The sequence below is a fragment of the Pristis pectinata genome, chromosome 9, assembly GCF_009764475.1.
Source record: "Pristis pectinata isolate sPriPec2 chromosome 9, sPriPec2.1.pri, whole genome shotgun sequence".
In the NCBI taxonomy this organism is placed as follows: Eukaryota; Metazoa; Chordata; class Chondrichthyes; order Rhinopristiformes; family Pristidae; genus Pristis; species Pristis pectinata.
The window spans coordinates 13,489,698-13,513,179 of NC_067413.1; the positions used below are offsets into that span (position 1 = coordinate 13,489,698).

Genomic DNA, 23,482 nt, shown 5'->3' on the forward strand with positions numbered 1-23,482 from the left:
CTCCACTCCAGATGGAGTGCAGCAGTCCAAGCATAATGTAGCACACCTAGACAAATAATGAGCTAATGTGGTAAGTAACATTCATGCTACAGAAGTGCTTGGAAAGGGGTGGAGGGGGAGCAGAGCAATCATTGGTGTCCAGAAACTCATTTGGAATAGCCACTAGTGGTTCACAAGAGCATATCTTAGGCTAGGTATGCTGTAGTAAGTGACTTGTCTCCTGATACCACAAACCCTGTTCACTACCTGCAAAGCATGTCAAGAATTTGATAGCGTATTCTCCATTAACCAGGCTGAATGAAGTTCAAAGCTATCCAGATCAAGGCAGCCCAGCTGAGTTGACTAATACTACATGTACCCACCTCTATCACCAGCAGTGTGTTCCCCTAGGCTAACCAGCCACCAACTCTTAGACCAGTAACTTCTAATACCAAGAGAGATTAGTGCAAAAAACCCATGGAACAATTACCTGTAAATCTGCCTAAATTATACACCATCCTGACATGGACATCACCATCACTATGTCCAAAGACTGGACCTCCCTTCCGACAAGAATGGAATTACCTTACCAGAAGGACTTTCTTGAAAGGAAAAATTCTTGATTTCAATATGGCTCAAAGCACTTCATCCAATAGAAAGAGGACAAGGAGGGGAATCAGAAGTGGTTTTAGATTAAGCAAATATGATAACACCAATTCCACTCCACAAAATGACTGTTTATTTTTCATTTAGTGATATTCATAATGTACTGTGCAGCAAAATGTACTATTGGTCAGCTAAATATTTTCAAATGCAGGCAATACTGTTATGACAAGAGCACTAACAAAGACCCTCCTAATTTCCAAACAGTAGTGGCTGATATTGAAGTTTGTTATCCATTAGTTACCAAAGATTTGTGTTAATAAAGCATGGGTGATTTCTCAATATTTGCTTTAAACAAAGCCAAGGTTGAACTTAAAATGTAAAATCTGTCATACGAAGTGCTCATTTCCCCATTTTCAAAATGCAAAAGGGAATACTTTCTAATAATATACATAATTTCCAATGGCATAGAATCATTTCACCTCTCTGAAGTTGTTCTGTTTCATTTTCCTCCTCCCTTTTTACACCAAATAAAAGATCTAAATGTCATCGTCTGAGGAAAAGCCTTGGTCTAACATCATATCCATGAGTTGCAAAGTCAGTCTTTACATCATAAAACAATTTTACCAATGCACACCTCTCACTGAATTTCACAAAATTATTTCCTGAGATATCCAAAGCAGAAACTCAAAAGTTACAAATGCTACAGTTTTCTTACCTTGTAATTTTCTGGTGTGAAATCAAATGATGTTTCTTGATTGTTCTCAGGTGTATCCCTATGCTTAAAGGAAAACAGATTTTAAATAAAAGCTGATTAGGGAAAGCAGTGCTTTTCACCACAAATGGGAGTTTGTACATTTATGGGGCTAATTAACATTTTATGCCAGAAGTTTGCAGCCAATGGCCTTTGCCAATGCTTTCCACTAATTTCAAAGATCCCCACAAAGACCAGGCAATCTGTGTAACAAGAGTTTCCCCCTTCCCCCTTTTCTGAAATCCAGCTAAAGTAATATCATTTATCAAGATGGCTCAACATCCAATTAGTTAAACAAAATACTTTGACAACATACAATGAAACATGCAAGGGCAGCAGGCAAGTCTGATGAAGGAGATGAACTTGGAGAACAAGGTAATACAGTGATTATGCTAATGAAAGGCATAATATTTTCATAACAAGTGAGTCTGTGCTCTACAGACCGCTCCCAAGGACAAAGTGAAAAGAACACTGATTGCTGCTGGAAGATTATCAAATTGGTAAAAGATGCCCAAAAACACAGGACTGGCACATTCCATGGTCCAAGACTACAGGCTGAGGGATGCACTGAATTATGAAGCAACCATTCCAATGATTGGGGAAAAGCCACATTGAGGCTCCTCCCACCACTGCTCGGATTGAGAATGGCAACAGACTGTATTAAATTAAGGATATCCCCTGTAACTCTGAACATTGAGCTACCTTTTGTTTTACTGGTTGTCCTCTTCCTGCCTTCTGAATCACTGCTGTAGCTTTGTTCCATTCATAGCTTTTCTAGTAAAGCCAGCCGTTCTTCTACAGCTTGTTAGCCCCTAAATAGCACCCATTTTTCTCTCAATCTCTACATGTCACTTGGTGCATCATCCGTAGGTCAGATGTGGACAACAGCTGGCACAAAACCAGTCTTTATCAACATTGTATGGCCCTGCTGCTTAACCTAGCAAGATTTGCTTCTTGATTTTTGAACTGAAGGAAATGGAACTTTAGTTTACAGAACTGTAAACCCCACATCTTGGGCACTAACGAGATCAACGTTTTTCATAAAAATATTTCTATTCCAATACTGCCCACACCACTGCAGAGATGTTTGAGCTTTATTCATCTTTGTACTCAATTACTTTAATGATGTCTTTGCAAACCCAAGCTCTGTCGTGTAATTTGCAATGTCGGCCAGACTGCCACACATATTCCCAAACCACCCCTCATCAACATTCATTATCTCCTGTCACAATGCAGAGGTTTCCAAAATCCTTGACCTTCTACTTCTGAAAACTGCTTCAGCCTCATCACATCTCTTCTCCAGTCCCGTCTTTAGCAACATTGAAATTTGTAATACATTTTGAAGGGGCTCGGCAGTACGAAGTTCCCTTGTAGGAGTCTATAACTTGTGGAGGTGGAATTAACAGCTACATTGGGGTGGGGGAAAGTGGGTTGGACATTAAAGAGTAATTTTTTCACTGGAATTCTCCACCTGAAAGCTGTGGAAGCATGGTCATTAAAAAGCCCGAAGATGTTGTCTCTCTATCTGGAGGCCTGTGACTAGTGGTGTGCCGCAGGGATTGGTGCTGGGTCTTGTTGTTTATCATCTATATAAATCACTTAGGTGATAATGTGGTAAACAGGATCAGCAAGTTTGCGGATGACACCAAGATTGGGGGTATAGTGGACAGTGATGAAGGCTATCAAATCTTGCAGCGTGATCTTGACCAGCTGGGAAAATGGGCTGAAAAATAGCAGATGGAATTTAATGCAGACAAGTGTGAGGTGATGCACTTTGGGAGGACAAACCAGGGTAAGACTTACACAGTGAATGGTAGGGCTCTTGAGGTATGTGGTAGAACAAAGGAACCTGGGAATACAGATCCATAATTCCTTGAAAGTGGCTTCACAGGTAGATAGCGTCATAAAGAGAGCTTTTGGTACTTTGGCCTTCGTAAATTAGGGCATTGAGTACAGGAGTTGGGATGTTATGTTGAAGTTGTACAAGATGTTGGTGAGGACAAATCTGGAGTATTGTGTGCAGTTCTGGTCACCTACCCACAGGAAAAATATCAAAAAGCTTGAAAGAGTGCAGAGAAAATATACAAGGATGTTGCCAGGAATTGAGGACTGAGTTATAGGGAAAGGTTGAATAGGTTAGGATTTTATTCCCTGGAGTGCAGGAGAATAAGGGGAGATGTAATAGAAGAATACAAAATTATAAGTGGTATAGATGGGGTGAATGCATAGACTTTTTCCCATAAGGTTGAGTGAGACTAGAACTAGAGGACGTGGGTTTAGGGTGAAACGTGAAATATATAAGGGGGATCTGAGGGGAAACTTCTTCACTCAGAGGATGGTGCGAGTGTGGAACGTGGAAATGTAATATTTAAGAGAAGTTTGGATAGGTACGTGGATGGGAGGGGTTTGGAGTGATATGGTCCAGCTGTAGGTAGATGGGATTAGGCAGAAGATCAGGTCAGCGTGGGCTAAATGGGTGAAGGGCCTGCTTCTGTGCTGTAGTACTCTATGACTCTGTGTGCTGATTGGTAGGTGTCGGATCCGGTTATTTTCGAAACCACAGGTTCTTTCAGTAGTCCAGGAATGAGGTGAAAACAATTTGGTGCTTCACAAAGCTTTATTGTAAAAGTTTAAAACTTCTGCAGAGCACATGGCACCAGCTTTACTACTAGGAGATGTGCAGAAAGGAACTAAAGATGAGGTAGGGTGGGGCGAGGCGGGGGGTTGGAGGGTGGAGAAGAGAGCAAGAGAGTTGATTAACAAAAAGCGACAACTTTTATACCTGAGATAAGAGGTACTCCTTAGCTAACAATAGTCCAATTAAGAAACCTATTAGATACCTGTGGCCAAACCAACCAATGAGAAAACACATAATGGACGAACTAATAAGCCAGGAAGTGGCCATTCCTTGTGCAGCCACTTGAGGTGTATTAAATACTATACATGTTTAAAAAAAAAGCTAATTAAAATAGTCGAATCCAACATAGGTTAATTTGTTATGTAAACTACTCCCTAATATAGGTAAGTAGTAGAAGAATCAGTGTAGAGTTTATAGGAATGTGAGGAGAAATGGGTTTCAGGGAAATCAGCTGTGGAATGGAATTAATGAGATTAGAGTTGGCACAGAAGGGGACATTTGGCCTATCAAGTTGTGAAAAAAATGACTTTTGGAATCCTGGGCAATTGGGTGGGAGAGTGGGAGTTCAGGAGAAAGATTAAATGGTGGAGCAGGATTTAAATGCAGAATCCAGTTTCTTGCATTGTTTTTTCTTGGCCGACATTTTCCCTAAACGTCTCTCTCTCAACTTTTTAATTTGCCTTCACTTGATCAAAAGTCTTCTCAAAATGCATTCTCACCATCCCAACCCTTGCTGTGTAGCTTCCTGATGGCTGAGTATTTTTGCTTTGAAATGTTTTATTGGCCCAGTATTTGCCTTCATGTACCTTTTGTGATTTACACTCAAACATAACTTAATGCAGAAATCCCCAGTTGCTGTCAAGTGATCTGCCACGACTTTACAGAGTACGTTGTGTAGCCTTCTACACCAGTCAAGCTGGACTGATGTGAATTCAAGCTATTTATTGCTAAAAATCTTTGAGGTCTAAAACAGTATTCTATGACGTTTTAAATCATAAACGCTGCTTAAACTTGTTCAAAGGAGTACCTTTATGTATATTATAATTTCCTTAAGTGAATGTTTTAAAACCAAATTTTAAGTGTGATATTTCAACGATTTTAATCATATATCCATATTCATTTAACACTTGACAATGTTTAAAAATGTTAATTAAAAATTTGTTGCTATGAATGGCTTGAAAATTTTATGAATAAAGAAATATTTTGGGGAAAAAAAATTTTTTATACTAGCTGTGGAGTAATGATTTTCAGATTACAATGTTGCAGACTTCGATTAGATAGTAATAATTCATTTCCATCTGTTGCATTTCTATGTAATGACACGTCAATTTCAGAAACACCCCGAGAGTCAAACTAATGCACAACCCACAGATAACCAGTTTCAGCTCTGGTAACTTGGCAGGGAGTTCCAGGACTGTAGGAGTATCTTCTTTATACAAACTGCAGCAGTTTAGGGGCTTAGGTCACTACTACCTTCAAGGCCAATAAATGCTTTCCTTGCCAAAGACACCTCCATTCCATGAAGAAATAAGAAATACAAAATGACTACTCTGTATATGAAAGCCAAAATACTTATCTCAATTTTTCATTAATTGCTAACACTACTGCAAAGTACAAAAGCAAACTGAAAAACCTAGATGAGATTAATATGGATGTGGGTCCACTGGTTGGCATGGACCTGGTGGGCCGAATGGCCTGTTTCCCTAGTGTATGACTCTGACTCAAATGACTTGTAACTAAAAGTAATTAAATGGTTTCCCCAGTGACAATTTAAACACTATAGATTTGTTAAACTTGACATTTTAATAAAGGCTATCAGTAAATGTGCTCTATATCTGTTAGATTGAACCACAAGGCAGACATTGCAAAACAAGTTATACAGTATTTAATAAACAAGCAACTTTGCAAAACGATGAGTGGAAAGTCAAATTTGTGATTTCAATCATAGATTAATTTTCCTCTCATTGACTTAATTAGTGGTATTTATCTCCATCAATGTGTTAGTAGTGAATCTTTTTTAGTTACCATTAGCTGTTTCTACAATACCAAGAGATGGGAAGGGGTAACATTTGCTACATTTTTCAAAACAAATTATAATAGTAATTGTCTGGTTATTTCTGGAACAACATTGCAATGACATAAGATTTATGTGATTCTACTTCAACATATTTGTAAACCTAAAAACACTGGTTGTTATGTGATGTAGTGCTCAATGTTCCTAGTTTAGTGCCAATTGCATCTAATATTGGTCTTGGATATCTTATTTTCTACCCAAATAGGGGTTGAGCCTAAAGAAAGTTTTACTTTCTATTTGTAAGGATCTTGAGCAAGTTAAATCTAAATCTCTAGATTCAAGTAATGGCCCAGTATTGAAAGAGAATAACTACTGCACCAAGTTAATCCACCTGAAAAGTACACCAACTACATTTGTCAAGACTTCAAATTATGTGTGCACGTTCTATATTGTGCACCAATTACTTACCACAAATGAAGCTGCACCACTTCCTCCTGCACATTGTGCTGTCCTTTGTACATAGCGGATCTGTCTTACCTAAAATGTGAAAATGAAAAGGTGAAATTCTTAGGTGACTGTCAGGATCATTTGATATAGGTTGATTTAAAGCTAATGACCAACTTATTGACACAAACAGCAGTGAATTAGAGGCATCACAAAGATATCTAAACATGTTATTTTTTCATTGTTTTACAATTACACAGAGCATTTATGATTAACACTTAACAAGTGAACATTCAACAATTAGATGGGTGAAGCTAAGGAACAACAAGGGCAGATAACATTAGTGGGGGAAGAACTACAGGTGCCGGAAAACTGAAATAAAAACAAAATGCTGGACTTGAAATGTTAACTTGGATTCCCTTTCCACAGACACTACCTAAGCAATTTTTCTAGCATTTTCTATTTTTAGTTAACTTTGGTGGGAGTTGATTATAGGCCTCAAACAGTAGTAATGGTGATGCAAAGCATTAACACAAAGCAAAATATTTGAGGTACATGTGACAAGGGCAATAATCATGGGGGATATTAATCTGCACATAGAGGGCAATCCAAACAAGCAATAGAAGCATAAATGGTGAATTAATGGCATGTGTAAGATCATTATGTTGTATTTTGTAGTTACAGGGCCTTTACAGAACAATGATTACAATATAATGGAGTGTAAAAATTGAAAGTGAAAACCTGGAACTACAATCTTAAATCTGAATAAGGCAAATTATGAAGGCAAGGAGAATGACTTGGCCATAGTGGACTGGGAGATTATATTGAAAGCTATAACAGAAATCAAGCAATAGCTAACTTTTAAAGAATAATTACTGAGTTTACAATATATATCCATCTAAGGCAGCTGTGGTTATTATGAGTTAAAAACATATGAACACCCAACTTATGGACATCCCCACATACAAGCAAGCTCCCATAATACTATTAAATTCAAAAGTCCAACATACATATACACGTTTGTTCCTACCAACAGCAGACCTAGTTTCCCCTCTCTCTCTCTCCCCACTTTTAGAGATCGTTCTTTCTTATCAGTCATGTGCGTTTGATGCTATTCATTATAGCACTGTGGAGGTATGGTTACCGTATTGAGTGATTTTAGTCCATTTTCCTACTCATGAACAAAATGGACATCTGTAAAAGTGGAACCTGTTTGTCACCCAGGGACAGCCAGTAGATCAAAGGAAAAAGGATAGAATGTTGCCAAATTTAAAGTACTTACAAAAGAGAAATCACATTGGATAAATCTGCTGGGTTTTTGAGGTTGTAACCAACAGAATAGGCAATTGTGAACCAGATGATGTGTTGTATTCAGACTTTCAGAGGCCTTTGATAAGGCATACAGTATCTGGTGGTAACATACTTGTGTGTATGCGTGCATTGAGGATTAGCCATGATATATAACTGAATGCCGGGGGGGGGGGGGGGGGGGGTGGAGGTGGCAAATGAATTCCTGATGCTTCTATTCCTTTCTCTGTAACTGCAACACTATATTCTGCATTTTGTTTTTAAATACCTTGATGCAATTATGTATGGCACGATCTGTCTGGATGGCAGGCAAAACAAAAGCTCTTCACTGTATCTCGGTACATGTGACAATAATAAACCAATATCAATAATTGGTGAACACTGTAGCCATCGTGTGCAGATGGTGGGAGGAAATTAATGTTTACAGTTGTTAATGGAGTGCCAATCAAGCAGGCTGCTTTGTGCAAGTTGGTGTAATGCTTCTTGAGAGTTGCTGGTGTTGCACCCTTCCAGGTTAGTGGAGAGTAGTCCATCATGCTCCTGATTTGTGCCTTATAGATGGTGGAAAGATCTTGTGAGGTCAAGAAGCGAGTCATTCACTACAATATACCCAACTGCTCATGTGTTCTTGTAGCTGTGGTATTTATGTGGCTGATCCAGTTGAGTTTTTGGTCAATGGTGGCACCCAAGATATTGATGGTGGGGGGCAAATTGCGTTCAACACAGACGCAGGCAAGGTAAGATATTTTGGAAGGAAGTAGAAGGAGATCACTTATCACTTGGATAATGCGAGTCTCGGTTGGAACCAAAGGGATGTTAGTATACAAGTACATTATTTACTAGAACTTGCAACACAAGTCAGCAAATCCATTAAAAAAGTTAACCAAGCACTACAGTTTAGTTCTTAACTAAAAATTAGGGAGATCATGCTAAAACTGTATTGGCCCTCAGACCACACTGTACAGTTTCTGCTTGCCATGTTAATAAAATACATATACAGACACTGGAGAGGACATATAGAAGATTAACAAGGCTAATTACAGAAATGCAGGGCTGTTATATCAGGGAAGGATGAGCAAACTGGATCTCTTCTCTGGAGAAAAGCAGCTAAGGGGTGACCTAATAGAGCTATTTAAAATAAAGACTCTAGAAGAGAAAGAACAGAATGAGTTTTTTCACTTGTGGAGGAAAGCTTAACCGGAAGCCATTATTATAAGGCAATCACCAAGAAATAGAACTGGGAATTCAGAAGCAACACCTTCATCTAAAAAGTAGTGAAAATATGGAACTTGCTACCACAGAGAGTTGCTGAGACAATATAAATTTATTTGAGAGGAGGTTGGACAAGGACAAGGGAGAGGAGAATAGTGGGCTACACTGATAGATAAGGAATGATGGGAGGAGATGTGGAGCATAAAAGATGGTTTGCACCTTTTGGATCAAATGACCTGTTTGTGTGCCATATTTCCTTTGTAATCCTATGTAATTAAGTTTATCACAGATGAAACAATAGCTTTGTAATGCTGCCTGTAATCCATCAATGAGATTTTCAAAAATACACAAATAGAGTACTCTTAATCCTGCAACATATTATATTCATTGATAGATTAGCTTTTTATTAGTTAGCTCTACTATGAATCAGATTTTGTAGTTATTATTCATAGCAAGACAATCAGCATGCTCTATTCTTTCTGTGAAATTGATAGCAACTTTTGGATCATGCACTTTTGGGTCAGTGACTCCCTGCTTGTCTGCAGAGTGTAGAGTTTTGCAATCTTTTTCTTCAGAAGGTAGAGTTTCAGATATTTACAAAGTATTTTTACTGTTTAAAACTCACAAATGTTGTATTTGTTGCATAAACTCTAAGTGAAAATGTAAAGCTACAGGAAACCACAATTATTACTCAAACTTTGACCCAAAAGTTCCAAGGTACTTTGGAATTCCCCCAAAAGATGTTCATGAAATTTCAGATTCTACTTTTATCTATGTTCCAATCTTTATGACACATTTTGCAAAACGTTTATAGAGTTAATAATTGTTTTTGCTTCCTGTGAGAATTCTTCAACATGACTGGCTACTTCCTCTGCTTGATGAAATCACTTTTGTTGAACCCCTGAACGGCACCCAATTGTAATCAATGTTGGGAAACAGGATATCTACATGACAGATCACGAGATCATTATGGGAAGTTTCCTTCAAGATCACGAGCAGAAGCTGTTGCTTTGCTAAGCCTTATTGCTTTTAAACAAAATATAACAAATGGTAAAATAAAAACAAGAACAGGAGAATGCATCAGGTAAGATTGTGGCCAGGCATAAATCCTCCACGAGTGGATTTGCCGTTGCCATTTTCAGAAGTGTGAATTAAGGAAGGGGAACAACTTGCACAACAACCTCCTGTATCCCGAAGTTACAAAAAGGAAAGAACAAAAAATAAAGTGGTAAGTCCCAAAAGAAAACTTGCAATCTTTAAAATTCATGCAACACAAAGGCTTAACAGCAGATAATACCCAATATTCTATTCTATTAATCTATACTTCGAATTTAATTTACAGCAAATGTAATTTAAATGTGTTCATCGTACAGTTTCAGTTGCTTTCTTTCACTATGCATCTGCAAATATAACAACATTTTTCTTCATTTATAAAAACCTAATCCAATGGTTGGGTGGGTGTTGTCTCTTCTAAATCCTTTAATCCAGGGCCTTCAGCCACAACCAACAGCTGTTCATGCTGAGCATGCGACAACTGGTTCCTGAATTGGAATTTCAAAAAGCGCATTTCTGAAAATCCACTGTCAACAAAAAATGGTCTACCGTCATCAGGTGAAAGCTTCAGGATTTTTAAAGTGCAACTTAAGTCTAGTCTAGCAATGACGGACATTTGTTCCACATTTGAAAATGCATTACACAATTATTTACAACCACAAAGTCTGCTGCAAAAGTACTTTAGCTTCAGAAACATTTAATAATCAAAGTTGGAGAAAGTCATCAGGTTGATAAAGCCTTCAGAATATGGAGTTGAATTTGCATATTGGTGTTGTCAATCAGATCTGCTCAACTCAAGCCATTAAATTGCCATGCAGCCTTTCAGGTTGAACAGTAAAGAAATATTAAATACAACAGACCAAGAGTGGTGCTAAAATTACAACCTTCCAGTCTTGACTACTGCATCTACCACTAACTCCAAACCAAGCCAGAAACCCTTCAATCTCATTGCTAAATGAGCTCTTTGGAATTGAGCCTTTGAACCCCCCCCCCCCCACCCCTTTCATATTCTAGTGGAGTTAGTTGCTTGATTCTACATGAAGCAATATAGAACTCAAGCAACTGCCTTTCTCATCAGCTAATTAAATCAATTGTTCATCCAGCTGCATTTAAAATGATTTATTAGAATGTCTCTGATGTCTTAAACTGCTGGCAGAAGCTCCAAAATGAAGTAAGGAACTAAGTGCGGAATATGACATCAAAGTGATTTATCTAAAAACATGATGCAAAGACAATGAAAGCACCTGGAAGTCCAGTATAATCTGTAACACTATTATGGGTCTATTTGAACCTTACAGGAAATGTGAAATGTAATCTTCTCACTGAATACTTACAATGTACAATGCCCGATCAAACGAGCAAACATGCAAGCATGTTGTTGTTTCAAATATGATACTGTTTCTGCAGAAAGAAACTGATGTTGGAGGTACAAATGCAAAATTAGACTTTATCAACAGACCTCAGCTGATTTATAATGATTTCAGTGCTATAGCAGGCCTCTTAAAAGCAATTCCCCATTGGCAACATTTATTGAATAAAATATCACAAGAGGCCATCTGCCTCATCTGTGCCCATCTACCCCTCTGTGACAGAATCCAACTAGTCCCCAGAGCTCCTCAAAATTTCCCCCTGCAAATCTTTATCTAATTCCCTTTTAAAAGTTACTGCATTGCCTGCTTTCACCAACCTTTCAGGCAGTGCATTCCAAAACATAATTCTAAAAATGTTTCTCTATACATTGCCTCTGGTTCTTTTGGCAATTACTGACACACACTTTCTCGTGTATTCCATCAAAACCATTAATGACTTTAGGCCTTCTTTTCTCAAGGGAGAACAAACCCTGTTTCTCTAATCTTTGTATAAGTCCCCCATTCTTGGTACTATTCTAGTAAATCTCCCACTCTCATTCTCCATACAGCTTTAAGATTGCTTTTAAAAAGTGGTCTGGACTTCCACATTACTCCAGCTGCTTTATAAAGGTTTAGCTTAATTACTTACTCTACATTACCTCTCTACTTTCTTCCTGGTAAAATAAATTACTATGTACTTTGCTAGGTTACATTTCATTTGACGTATGTCTGTTCATTTCCCATTTATCTCCTCCTTAAGTCAATTACAATCTCATAAATGTTTACTGTATTCTTGAGTCTTGTGACATCTACAAATTTTGAAATTATACTGTTACCCAAGCACAACTCATTAATAAAAGAGCAGCATTCCTGCACAATAATTAACATTTTGTTGAGCAACTTATTTTGTAACCCTTTTGAATGTTTTCTTCTGACACATGATTGTAATTTTAACATCTCCTGAAATGCCTTTCAGTAGACAGGTATAAGGTAGCAATTTACAGGAATGTAAGACATAGCAGTAGGCTGCTGTTTGGCTCCTCTAGCCTGCTCTGCCATTCAATAAGATCACTGCTTATCTAAACATTGACCTCAATTCCTCCTTTCTGCCCGATCTCCATAAACATCCATTGCACAGCCTTGAATATATTTAAAGTATCCAGAGCTCCCCGACGTTATTCCAAACAACATTGCAATGAAATTCCTTTCCTTAGTCTTCAATGCCTATCCATTGGTCTTGTGACCGTGATCCCACCGGTTCTATGCTCCTCCACCAGTGGAAATCTCATAGCAACCATGTTTATTTAACTTAATGGGGGAATGGGGTTAGTTACAGTACCAATCAAAAACTCAGTGTTTCAGATATATGATACAAGTGTCATTGAGCTTGACCCTCCCCCCCCATTGCCCGAGTAAGGAAAAAGACAGAGGAAAAGCCTGTAACTGGCCAGCAGAAAGTGAATCTAAGTTGTATTAGCTCATGATTGGGTTAAACAAAGCTCCACAAATCTTGCACTTTGTTAGGGAAAGATTGTAGCAAATACTTGCCAGGGGCTCAGGACCACTTAGCAGATGCAATACTTTCAACATGCTCTGAACCCTCGTGCCATGGCAATTTGCCATCTTGATGGCAGATTTGGAGAGAAAGAGACGTTTCTGTGCATCCCCAGCAGCTGTGCTTTATGGACTGTTCTCTGGTATACAGGGATGCAGACTGGTACAGCCCAGGCTGCAGGAGGACGTGCTGAGGGACGCATTGAAGCTCGGTGCAGCCAATGCTAAGGCTCTGTGGGGAAGGACCACAGTCTAGGCTCCTTCCGCTACTGCACATGGAGAGGTTGAGTAGGGCGCAGAAGCTCCTTGAACAATGGAAGGGGTATCACTTCAGGGAGCCACACAAGTGGCAATGGTGCTATGTTTGTTTGTGTGCTTTTTTTCTCCTTACGTTTTATACTACTGAATGTAACAACCATGAATGTTAAGCCTTTGCATTTTGCACTGTGTTCTTCCTTTATATATTTTTTATTATTATGAATAAAGTTTATTTTTGAAATTGAAAAAAGGGATGATTAATTACTGCATCTGAAAGACTGTCAATTCTGTCAGAGGCCATGAGGTCTGACTAAAACCTGCTGGTCTTCACCCAAAGGTCTGTCTACGAACAGAGGTTGCAAACTAATGCACACCAAAGCTCAGGCATACATGCTTCAGGACACTTTTAAGGGAGGTGCATCCTACACAAGGACCTATGAAGAAAGACTAATATATCAGAGGTCCCAGTCGGTGTTTTTTTAAAAAAAGATTTTGTATAAATTACCACAAAATGTACTTATTACAGTGACACGGGCTGTAACTCTGGATGAAATAAAACGTTAATTTTGTCAATAAAAAAAAACAAGAAAGGTCGGTCTACTGCAGCCTACACATGTTGGGTACTTTATGCAACGCGCACAGATGATCACCATCTTCCAAAATTCTACAGATGACATGGATGAGTGAACTTAATGTGATATTTCTACATTTGCTGGCAACACAAAGCTGGAATGGATTGTGAGTCAGGATTATGGTTGACAATGTCAACCGTGATGACACATACACTAAATCCTATTTGCCTGCATTAGGCCTGTATCCCTCTACTCCTTTCCTACCCATATACTTGTCCAAATGCCTTTTAAACATTGTAATTGTATCTGCCCCTTCCACCTCCTCTGGTAGCTGGCTGCAGATAACCATCACCCTCTATGTGGAAAAACTTGCCCCTCAGATCTTGATTAAATTTCTCCCCCTTCAATTTAAACCTGTGCCCTCTGGTTCTAGATGGCCTGGGAAAAAAGGCTAACTATCCTATGACCTCAGTTTTATAAACCTCTATAAAGTCCAGTGAGAATGAACCCAGCCTATCCAATCTCCCCTTATAATTACACCCCTCCAGTCCAGGCAACATCTGTCTTTTGCATGCTTTCCATTGCTACCACGTTCTTCCTGTCATGTGGTAACCAGAATTGTACACAATACTTCAAGTGTGGTCTAACCAATGTTTTGCACAGCTGCAACATGACCTCCCAACTCTTATACTCAATGCTTTGGCCTACGAAGGCAAGCATACCATACCATACATGTACTTCATTACCCTATTCACTCATGTTGCCACTTTCAGGTATGTTGGCCTTAACTGCAAGAGGTTTAGAGTACAGTGCAAGGAATGTCTTACTACAATTATACAGGGCCTTGGTGAGACTATACCTGAAATATTGTATGTAGTATTAGTCTCCTAATCTAAGAAAGAATCTAATTGCCATAGAGGAAGTGTGATGAGGATTTACCAGGCAACTAGCAAGGCAAGATTGTTGTACAAGTAGAAATTGGGTCAACTAGGCTTGTATTCACTAGAGTTTAGAAAGCCTCATTGAAATTCTTACAGGGCTTGATAGGCCAGATGCAGGGAAGCTTTTTCCCCCCGAACGGGGGAGCTGGTAAGAACTAGAGATCACAGTCATAGGTTATGAGGCAAGACATTTGGATTGAAATGAGGAGAAATGTCTTTAATCACAGGATGGTGAATCTGTAGAGTTCTCTACAATCCATTCCAGCTTTGTGTTGAGAGGCCTGATCTCTGAATATACTTAAGCAGAAGATAGACTTTTAGGCACTAAAGCTATCAAGTGTATGGGGAGAAACAGGAAATATGGTAGTGAGAAAGAGGATCAACCACGATTGTTTTGAATGGTAGAGCAGGCACAAAGGAGCTGAAAGGCCTACACCTACCTCTATTTTTCAATGTTTCTGTCACTAACATTGGTCAAAGTCAAATCTCTTTAGATTTAGTAGGGGAAAGGCTAACTGGCACAAATCCAGCACTTATTTTTATCCAATTCAATTTCACCACTAAGACGCTCTTCACTATGACATAGGAAAAAATATTTTTGATAAAGGCAGGTTTAAAAAAATACTTAATTAGTTTACCAGCCACAGTATGTTCCTCAAGATGATCATTTTTGGGCCCTAAATGGCACTACCTTTACTATACTTTCACAATTTATACTGTACACATTTGTAAAAGGGTTAGGTTTCTTCTGAAATATTGTCATGCACTTTGTCCTTTCCTTTTCCAATTCTCTCTTGTACTTTGAATTCAGCTCTGCTCTCTACGGAATTACAAATCTGTTATTGGTTATAAGCTGTAGAATAGTACAGCACAACAACAGGCCCTTCGGCCACAATGCCAATTTAAACTATACATCTGCCTGCACGTGGTCTATATCCTTCCACTCCCTGACTGTTTACATGTCTGTCTAAATGTTTCTGTTGTACGTTTCTACCACCTGCCCTGGCAGCATGATCCAGGCACCTGCCACTCTTTCCCCCCTTAACTTAAATCTACATCCTCTAGTATTTGACATTTCCACCCTGAGAAAAAGGCTGATTCGGTCCTATCTATGCTTCTCATAATTTTATACACTTCTATCAGGTCATCCCTTAGCCTCTGAAGCTCCACAGAAAATAACAGGTAACAGGAAGAATGTGCAGCTCCATTCCACATACAATATAGGGGGTGCAAAAGTCTGTACACAAAGCAAACTGATTAAAGATAAAGATCAACCCCTCCGTTCCCTTAATCCCATTCATACTAAACATCTTACATTTAAATATCATGCTGATAAATATAGTAAATTGTTCCTTCTACGGAACTGCCTGTCTTTCAAAACCACAGGCCACATCTTTTCTCAAATAACCTAAATTCTTCTCTCATTGAAACTCCCATCACATGAATTGACTGCTTCAATTCTATCCTAAGATATTCCAATCAGGATTTATCCCACACAATTCTAATTGAAATTAGAATCAACCTTTCAACTTCTCGTTAGCATTTGACACAATGAACCACAATGTCCTCTCGCACACTAGGGTGGGACTATCATCAAAAGAACAGGAGTTGGGCTGCTATTACTCAAAGTGCTCTTTCCACCATTCAATTAGATTGACCTCAAATCAAATAAAAATCTATTGATCTTGAGAGCTTCAACTGACTCCACAACCAAAATCTTTGAGCAACAAGTTCCAAATTTCCACTAAGTTGCATGAAAAATATTTCCCTTTCTAACCATTAAATGGCTTGGATTTAATCTGAAGTTGCACATGTGTGAGAAAATAACTAGGAGCAAGAGTACACCATGTGGCCCCTTGAGCCTGCTCCACCATTCAAAAAGATTCTGGCTGATCAGATCTTGGGCTCAGCTCCATTTTTCTGCTCGTTCCCACAGCCCTTGAGTCTACTACAGGCCAAAAACTATATCTCAGTTTTAATGATTCAGCCTCCATTGCACTCTGGTGTAAAGAATTATAAAAAAATAAATACTTATCTCTTAATTGACAGATCCCTTATTCCAAGATTCACCCTTGAAAGGTAACATCCCTCAGCATATACCATATCAATAGGATCACTTTTCATTCTTCTAAACTCTATTGAGTACAGGCTCAACCTTTCATGTCAACCCCTTCATCCCAGAACTCCACCTAGTGAATCTTCTCTGAACTGCCTTCAACATAGGTATCTCTCTTTAAGTAATGTTAAAACTGTATGGATTGGCCAGACCAGCACCCAATACAATTGGAATAAGACTTTCCCATTTTTCTACTCAATTCCCTTTACAATAAAGGCCAACATTCCATTTGACAAATTATTTGCTGTACCTGCATTCTACTTCATTAGGAGTTTGAGGAGATTTGGTATGTCACCAAAGACTCTTGCAAATTTCCACAGATGTACAGTGGAGAGCATTCTGACTGGTTTCATCACCGCCTGGTATGGAGGCTCCATTGTGCAGGATCAAAAGATGCCTCAGAGGGTTGTAGACTCAGCCAGCTCCATCATGGGCACAACCCTCCCCAGCATTTCTGAACAGTCCATGAACACTACCTTGTTATTCCTCATTTGCACTATTTATTTATTTTTGTAACTTATAGTAATTTTTACGTCTTTATGTCTTGCACTGCAGCCACAAAACAACAAATTACACGAGATACGTCAGTGATAATAAACCTGATTCAGCAAACCCTGAGACTGACACCAAAATGATTCTTTCTGTGTTGATGTACAAGGTCACCCAGATCCCTCCGTACTACAGGTCTCTCTCCACTTTAACAATTTCTTCACATTAATCAAATCTTTGCACAATCCGGTTTAAGAGGCATTCAAAGAGGTTCTTGAATAGGCAAGGCGTTAGATATGGACCTAATGCAGGCAAACAGGATTAATGTAGATTGACAAAATGGTTGTCATGGATGTGGAGGGCCAAAGAGCCTGTTTCTGAAATATACAATTCTATGACTCATTTTGTAGAGGAATAGGGGTCACTGTTAAAAACAGGGGAACAGGAACTTAAGACAGATGAGATGCAATTTCTTCTCGGACTGTGATAAGCCTTGGGAACTCTCTTCAAAGTGTGATGGAAGTACAGCCTTTGTATATCTAAAAGGCAGTTAGATATTTATAAACAAAGGGGTGAAAGATGACTGCTGGCAGATGGGGCTGCAGAATTGAGATAACAATCAACTCAGGCATAATCTTATTAAGTAACAGAATACGCTCAATGGGCTGAGTAGCCATTTCCTCCTCGGGGGGGGAGGGGGGGGGGAGGGGGGGGGGAGGGAGGGGGGGGGAGGGGAGGGGGGGAGGGGGGGGGAGGGGGGGAGGGGGGGGGGGGGAGGGGGGGGGGGAGGGGGGGGGGAGGGGGGGGGGGGGGGGGGAGGGGGGGGGGAGGGGGGGAGGGGAGGGGGGGGAGGGGGGGGGGAGGGGGGGAGGGGAGGGGGGGAGGGGGGGAGGGGAGGGGAGGGGGGGAGGGGGAGGGGGGGAGGGGAGGGGGGGAGGGGGGGGAGGGGAGGGGGGGGAGGGGAGGGGGGGAGGGGGAGGGGGGGGAGGGGAGGGGGGGGAGGGGGGGGGAGGGGAGGGGAGGGAGGGGAGGGGGGGGGGGGGGAGGGGGGAGGGGGGGGAGGGGAGGGGGGAGGGGAGGAGGGGGGGAGGGGAGGGAGGGGGAGGGGGGAGGGGAGGGGAGGAGGGGGGAGGGGAGGAGGGAGGAGGGGGAGGGGGGGAGGGGAGGGAGGAGGGGGGGAGGGGGGGAGGGAAGGGGGGAGGAAGGGGGGGGAGGGGGGAGGGAAGGGGGGAAGGGGGGGGAAGGGGGGGAGGGGAGGGGGGAGGGGGAGGGGGGAGAGAGGGGGGGGAGGGGGACGGGGGGATGCGGACGGACTCCGGGACGGGGCTCTGCCGCCCTCTCTGCCAAGGTCGACCCACCGCCATTACCCGCAGTCAGGCCCGGTCAAGGACATTGAGGCCGGGGGCCCATCCGCGCCACGGACCCCCCCCCCCTACCCACCCACCCCCGTTACCGAACAACACCCACTCCGCAGCGGGGAGCCCACAACCGACAGCCCGACCTTACCGAGTGGGGAGACGGCGGAGCGGAGGAGGCTGACACCAACATGGCGGCCGCTGGACATCCCAGCATCGACGCCGCCGCACAGCCTGGCGCGCAGCCCTGCCAATCGAACTCAGAGCGGGTCACCCGTCCCGTTCCTCTGAGCTGCCTGTGCTGCATTGGATGCATCGTGCATTGCAAACGTGTATGTGCAGCATCTGATGTGCAATGTCGGGCAATTTTTTATTTTAAAAGTAAATAATATTTATAATAAAATATATGCAGAAGAAGAACACACTGCAATGCTCTTTACAATCAGTGTCATTATTAGTCAATACATCAGTGTTTCTAGTTCTATACATTGGTATTGTTAGCACTTTTTTTGTACATAGCACCATTGGCCACTCATATGGCCCCCTGGGGGATACACCCTTTCTGCTGTTGAGGGCTTCCCCTGCCAGACTCAACCCCCTGAATGCCCAGTGGGACCCTAGACTGTGTTCCTTCCCCACAGAGTCTTTGTATTGGCTACATCAAGCTTCAATGCATCCCTCGGCACATACTCCTGCAGTCTGGAATTTGCCAGTATGTAGCGTTCCCTTATGCATGTTCTGCATCTGATGTGCAGTGTCATTGCAAATACACTGGTGCCGCATCTGATGTGCATTGTCATGTTATCGGATGCACATTTATCAGATACAAATGCTGCATCTGAAATAAAAACAGAAAATGTTCTAAACACTTAGCAGGTCAGGCTTCAGTTGTGGAGAGAGAAACAGACAACATTTCAAGTGATGACCTTCTATCAGAATTAGTAAAAATTAAAAAACAACCATGTTTTAAATGGCAGTTAAGAGGGAGGATTGGAAAGCACAAGGGAAATGTTGGCCATAGGGTGAAGCGTAGGAGTAACACAAATAGTGCTGGTGCTGACTGAGAAAGCTAGTCAAGTGCAGGGTATCTGTCTGGCAAAGATGTAAATAGAATGCATCTTTTCTGCAACTTAAAGCATGCTTATTCTCTAACTTCTCCAGCCTGTGATGAAGAGTCATCAAATTCCACTGATGCTGCTGAATGCAGTTAGAGTAATGCTTTACAGCGCCAGCGACCCGGGTTCAATTCCCGCTGCTGCCTGTTTGTACCTTCTCCCCATGTCTGCGTGGGTTTCCTCCGGGTGCTCCTGTTTCCTCCCACATTCCAAAGATGTACGGGTTAGGAAGTTGTGGGTGTGCTATGTTGGCGCCGGAAGCGTGGCGACATTTACAGGCTGCCCCCAGAACACTCTACGCAAAAGATGCATTTCACTGTGTGTTTCGATGTACATGTGACAATAAAGATCTCTTATCTCTTATCTTATAAAACTATTTTCTCAGGTTTCCAGCATCTGCAGATTTTTTTATGTGCTGTATCCGATGTATACAAATGCACATGTGCTGCATCTTGTGTGTGCGCGTTTCACGTTTCACATAAATGTTTTTGTGCTGCGTCTCATGTGCACGCCCCATACAACAATGTACTTAATTTTAACAGTGGATCAGCCAACGAAGGGGAAGTGAAGCAGCCCATATGACTCCAAAATCTATTGTGCAAGAAAAACAAAGTCAATTTGCTCAGAAAGCAAAATCTATTTAAAGAGCAGAGGAAGCCGAAATCAAAGCAAATAATCCTGATAAAAACAGGACTTCTCCCCAAAAAATGCAGTGAGTGGAGGATTTTTATGTGTAAATTCCATCAGCCTATCTACAGGCATGTGGTTGCCAGTTCTGATTGACAGGCAATTACAATTGTCTGCACAGTAGTTGTTGTAGCCTTGTCACCTATTACAGCCACTGGGTTGAATGAAATGAATATTATTATAAAAAATATTGGAGAAGTTAGTGACAGTAAAAGCCAATAAATCCAAAGGATTTATATCCAAGGGTTTTGAAAGGTGTGGCTTTAGCTTTAGTTATTGTCTTTTAAAGCTCAGCAGATTTTGTCAAGCTTCTCGCAGATTGGTTGGTGGCAGCCATGATCCCACCCTCCAGAAAAGAAAATTTCAGTAGTGGGGGGCCATTCTGGGAAATAAAGGAAAATCATGGATTGGAGTTCTGAGAGGACATGACTATGGATGGGGCATCTTGGTTGGCATGGACCAGTTGGACTGAAGGGCCTGTTTCTGTGTTCTATGGCTCTGTGGCTCTATGACTAGTAGAATGAATAAGAGGGAACGTTGAATGCAGTGTGTTTAAATTTACAGAACAAGGCTGGAGCACAGAGAGTTAGGGGTAGTGTAGAATAAGAGCGATTAACAGATAGAAAAGAAAGATTAGGAATAAAAGGGTCTTCCTCATGTTGGTAGGATGTGACTTGTGAGGTATCTCTACTTGTGAGGTTCTGGGATCTCTACTTTTTGTGATATTTATTAATGACTTAGATGAGAGGGTGGAAGGGTGGGTTAGCAAGTTTGCAGATGACACAATGATCAGTCGTTACAGAAGGATATTGATAGGATGCAGAGCTGGGCTGACAAGTGGCAGATGGAGTTCAATCCGGAGAAGTGTAAGGTGGTGCACTTTGGAAGGACAAACTCCAAGGCAGAGTACAAGGTAAATGGCAGGATTCTGGGCAGTGTAGAGGAGCAGAGGGATCTTGGGGTTCATATCCACAGATCACTGAAAGTTGCAACACAGGTAGATAGAGTAGTTAAGAAAGCTTATGGGGTGTTAGCTTTCATTAGTCGTGGGATCGAGTTTAAGAGCTGCGAAGTAATGTTGCAGCTTTACAAAACTCTGGTTAGACCACACTTAGAGTACTGTGTCCAGTTCTGGTCACCTCATTATAGGAAGGATGTGGGGGCTTGGAGATGGTGCAGAGGAGATTTACCAGGATGCTGCTTGGATTAGAGAGTATGGATTATGAAGAGAGACTAAAGGAGCTAGGGCTTTACTCATTGGAGAGAAGGAGGATGAGGGGAGACATGATAGAGGTATACAAAATATTAAGAGGAATAGATAGAGTGGACAGCCAGCGCCTCTTTCCCGGGGCACCGACACTCAATACAAGAGGGCATGGCTTTAAGGTAATGGGTGGGAAGTTCAAGGGAGATGTCAGAGGGAGGTTTTTCACCCAGAGAGTGGTTGGTGCATGGAATGCGCTGCCTGGGGTGGTGGTGGAGGCTGATACGTTGGTCAAGTTCAAGAGATTGTTAGATAAGCATATGGAGGAATTTAAGATAGAGGGATATATGGGAGGACGGGGTTAGATAGTCTTAGGAGTGGTTTGAAGGTCGGCACAACATGGTGGGACGAAGGGCCTGTATTGTGCTGTATTGTTCTATGGTTCTATGGTACTGCAGAGATCAGTGAGACTACACCTTGAGTTTCGATCTCTATACCTCCTTGACCTAGAAAGAGTGCAACAAAGATTCACCAGACTGGTTTCAGTGGTGGCCGATTTGCCATATGAGGAGAGGTAGAGCTGACTAATCCTGCATTCTACATCAAAGAATAGAATGAGAGGAGATCTCATTGAAACTTACAGAATTCTCAACAGGGTGGATGCAGGGAGGATGGTTCCCCTGTCTGAGAAGTCTAGAACAAGGGACCACACTCTGACAGTGTACCAGAAGAGGAAATTTTCTTCACTCAGACGAATGGTGAAATTGTGATATTTCCTACCCTGGAGGCCTGGAAAAGTGAGAAGTGAGAAAACAAGTGTGTTTTAATTTGTAGAGAGGAGGAGGAGGGTTGGAGAGAATAGAGGAGAAGTCTGTGATAGAGTATGGAGCAAAGATTCCGGTTACTGACCGATCCCTGGTATCCAGGTCACACGGGTTTGAGAGAGCTTAAGGTTATGAAAAGTGCTATGTTGATGCTGGTTCTTTCATTTCCACTCTTCACAGAAGTACATTTCAGTTACTGAAACTTGTTAGTGTAACAACAAAATTTGCAAAAATGTAAAGTGAATTATTAGTAGCTAATAGATATATTTGCATCACATCCTTTTATATTTAATAAACTCCCAATACTTCAGCATTCTACCCAAGGAGTTGTTGACACGAACACTGGCTGGATGGTTCTTTGAAGAGTTTCACTTCTATCAATGGCAAAAGAAATGGAACATCCCAGTGACTCCTGGGAATCTCTGGACCCTGATCATTAAAGTGGAGAAGGAGCTTTTGTGATGGTGTGAGAACCTCAAGCCATGCATCAGGAGTACTAAGGAGCCCTGTGTAAGTAGTGGAAGGAGTGCATCACCTCATAGATTCTTACGGTCACCTCCTGCCCCATCTGTGGAAGAGTCTACAGTTCTCTCACTTGCTTCATCAATCGCTCAGAACATTAAAAAATGGATTTGCCCTCCATCCTGAAGAATGACCTGTAAAGAAGAAGAATATCAAAAAGCAACCATTCCAAGTGACGTGTCTAAATTTTCATAAAATTGAAACTGAAGGATTAGTAAAAGAAATGAATGAAGTATTTTTGGTGAGTAACTATTTTGTTTCTCTCAGTATCACCTCACATTAAGAAGCGGTTTCTACTGCCCTCTGGTGACAAAATTGGAAGTGCAGATTAAAAAACTGCAAGACTATATTCATATATAGTATTAAACAACATTCAAAGGAATCAGAGCAGCTTTAAGGTTATTAAACTGGAATTTTATAATAATTAAGATTGCTTTATAAGCTATATTGCTTGTTATATATCTCTTTCTCTTTTTTATGGGATAAAGTGC

The 23,482-nt window shown here is 41.1% G+C and overlaps 1 protein-coding gene across 1 annotated transcript in view; it reads right to left on the bottom strand.

The window, feature by feature from the left end:
• ndufv2 (NADH:ubiquinone oxidoreductase core subunit V2) overlaps window positions 1–18,955 on the bottom strand; it is a 36,936-nt gene extending 17,981 nt beyond the window's left edge. The window contains exons 1-3 of the mRNA XM_052023453.1: window positions 18,791–18,955; window positions 6,457–6,525; window positions 1,301–1,363 (exon numbers count right to left, since the gene is read on the bottom strand). Coding sequence (XP_051879413.1) covers window positions 1,301–1,363; window positions 6,457–6,525; window positions 18,791–18,955 — 297 coding nt within the window. The remainder of the gene's footprint in view (window positions 1–1,300; window positions 1,364–6,456; window positions 6,526–18,790) is intronic.
• Between the last annotated feature and the right edge of the window lie 4,527 nt (window positions 18,956–23,482).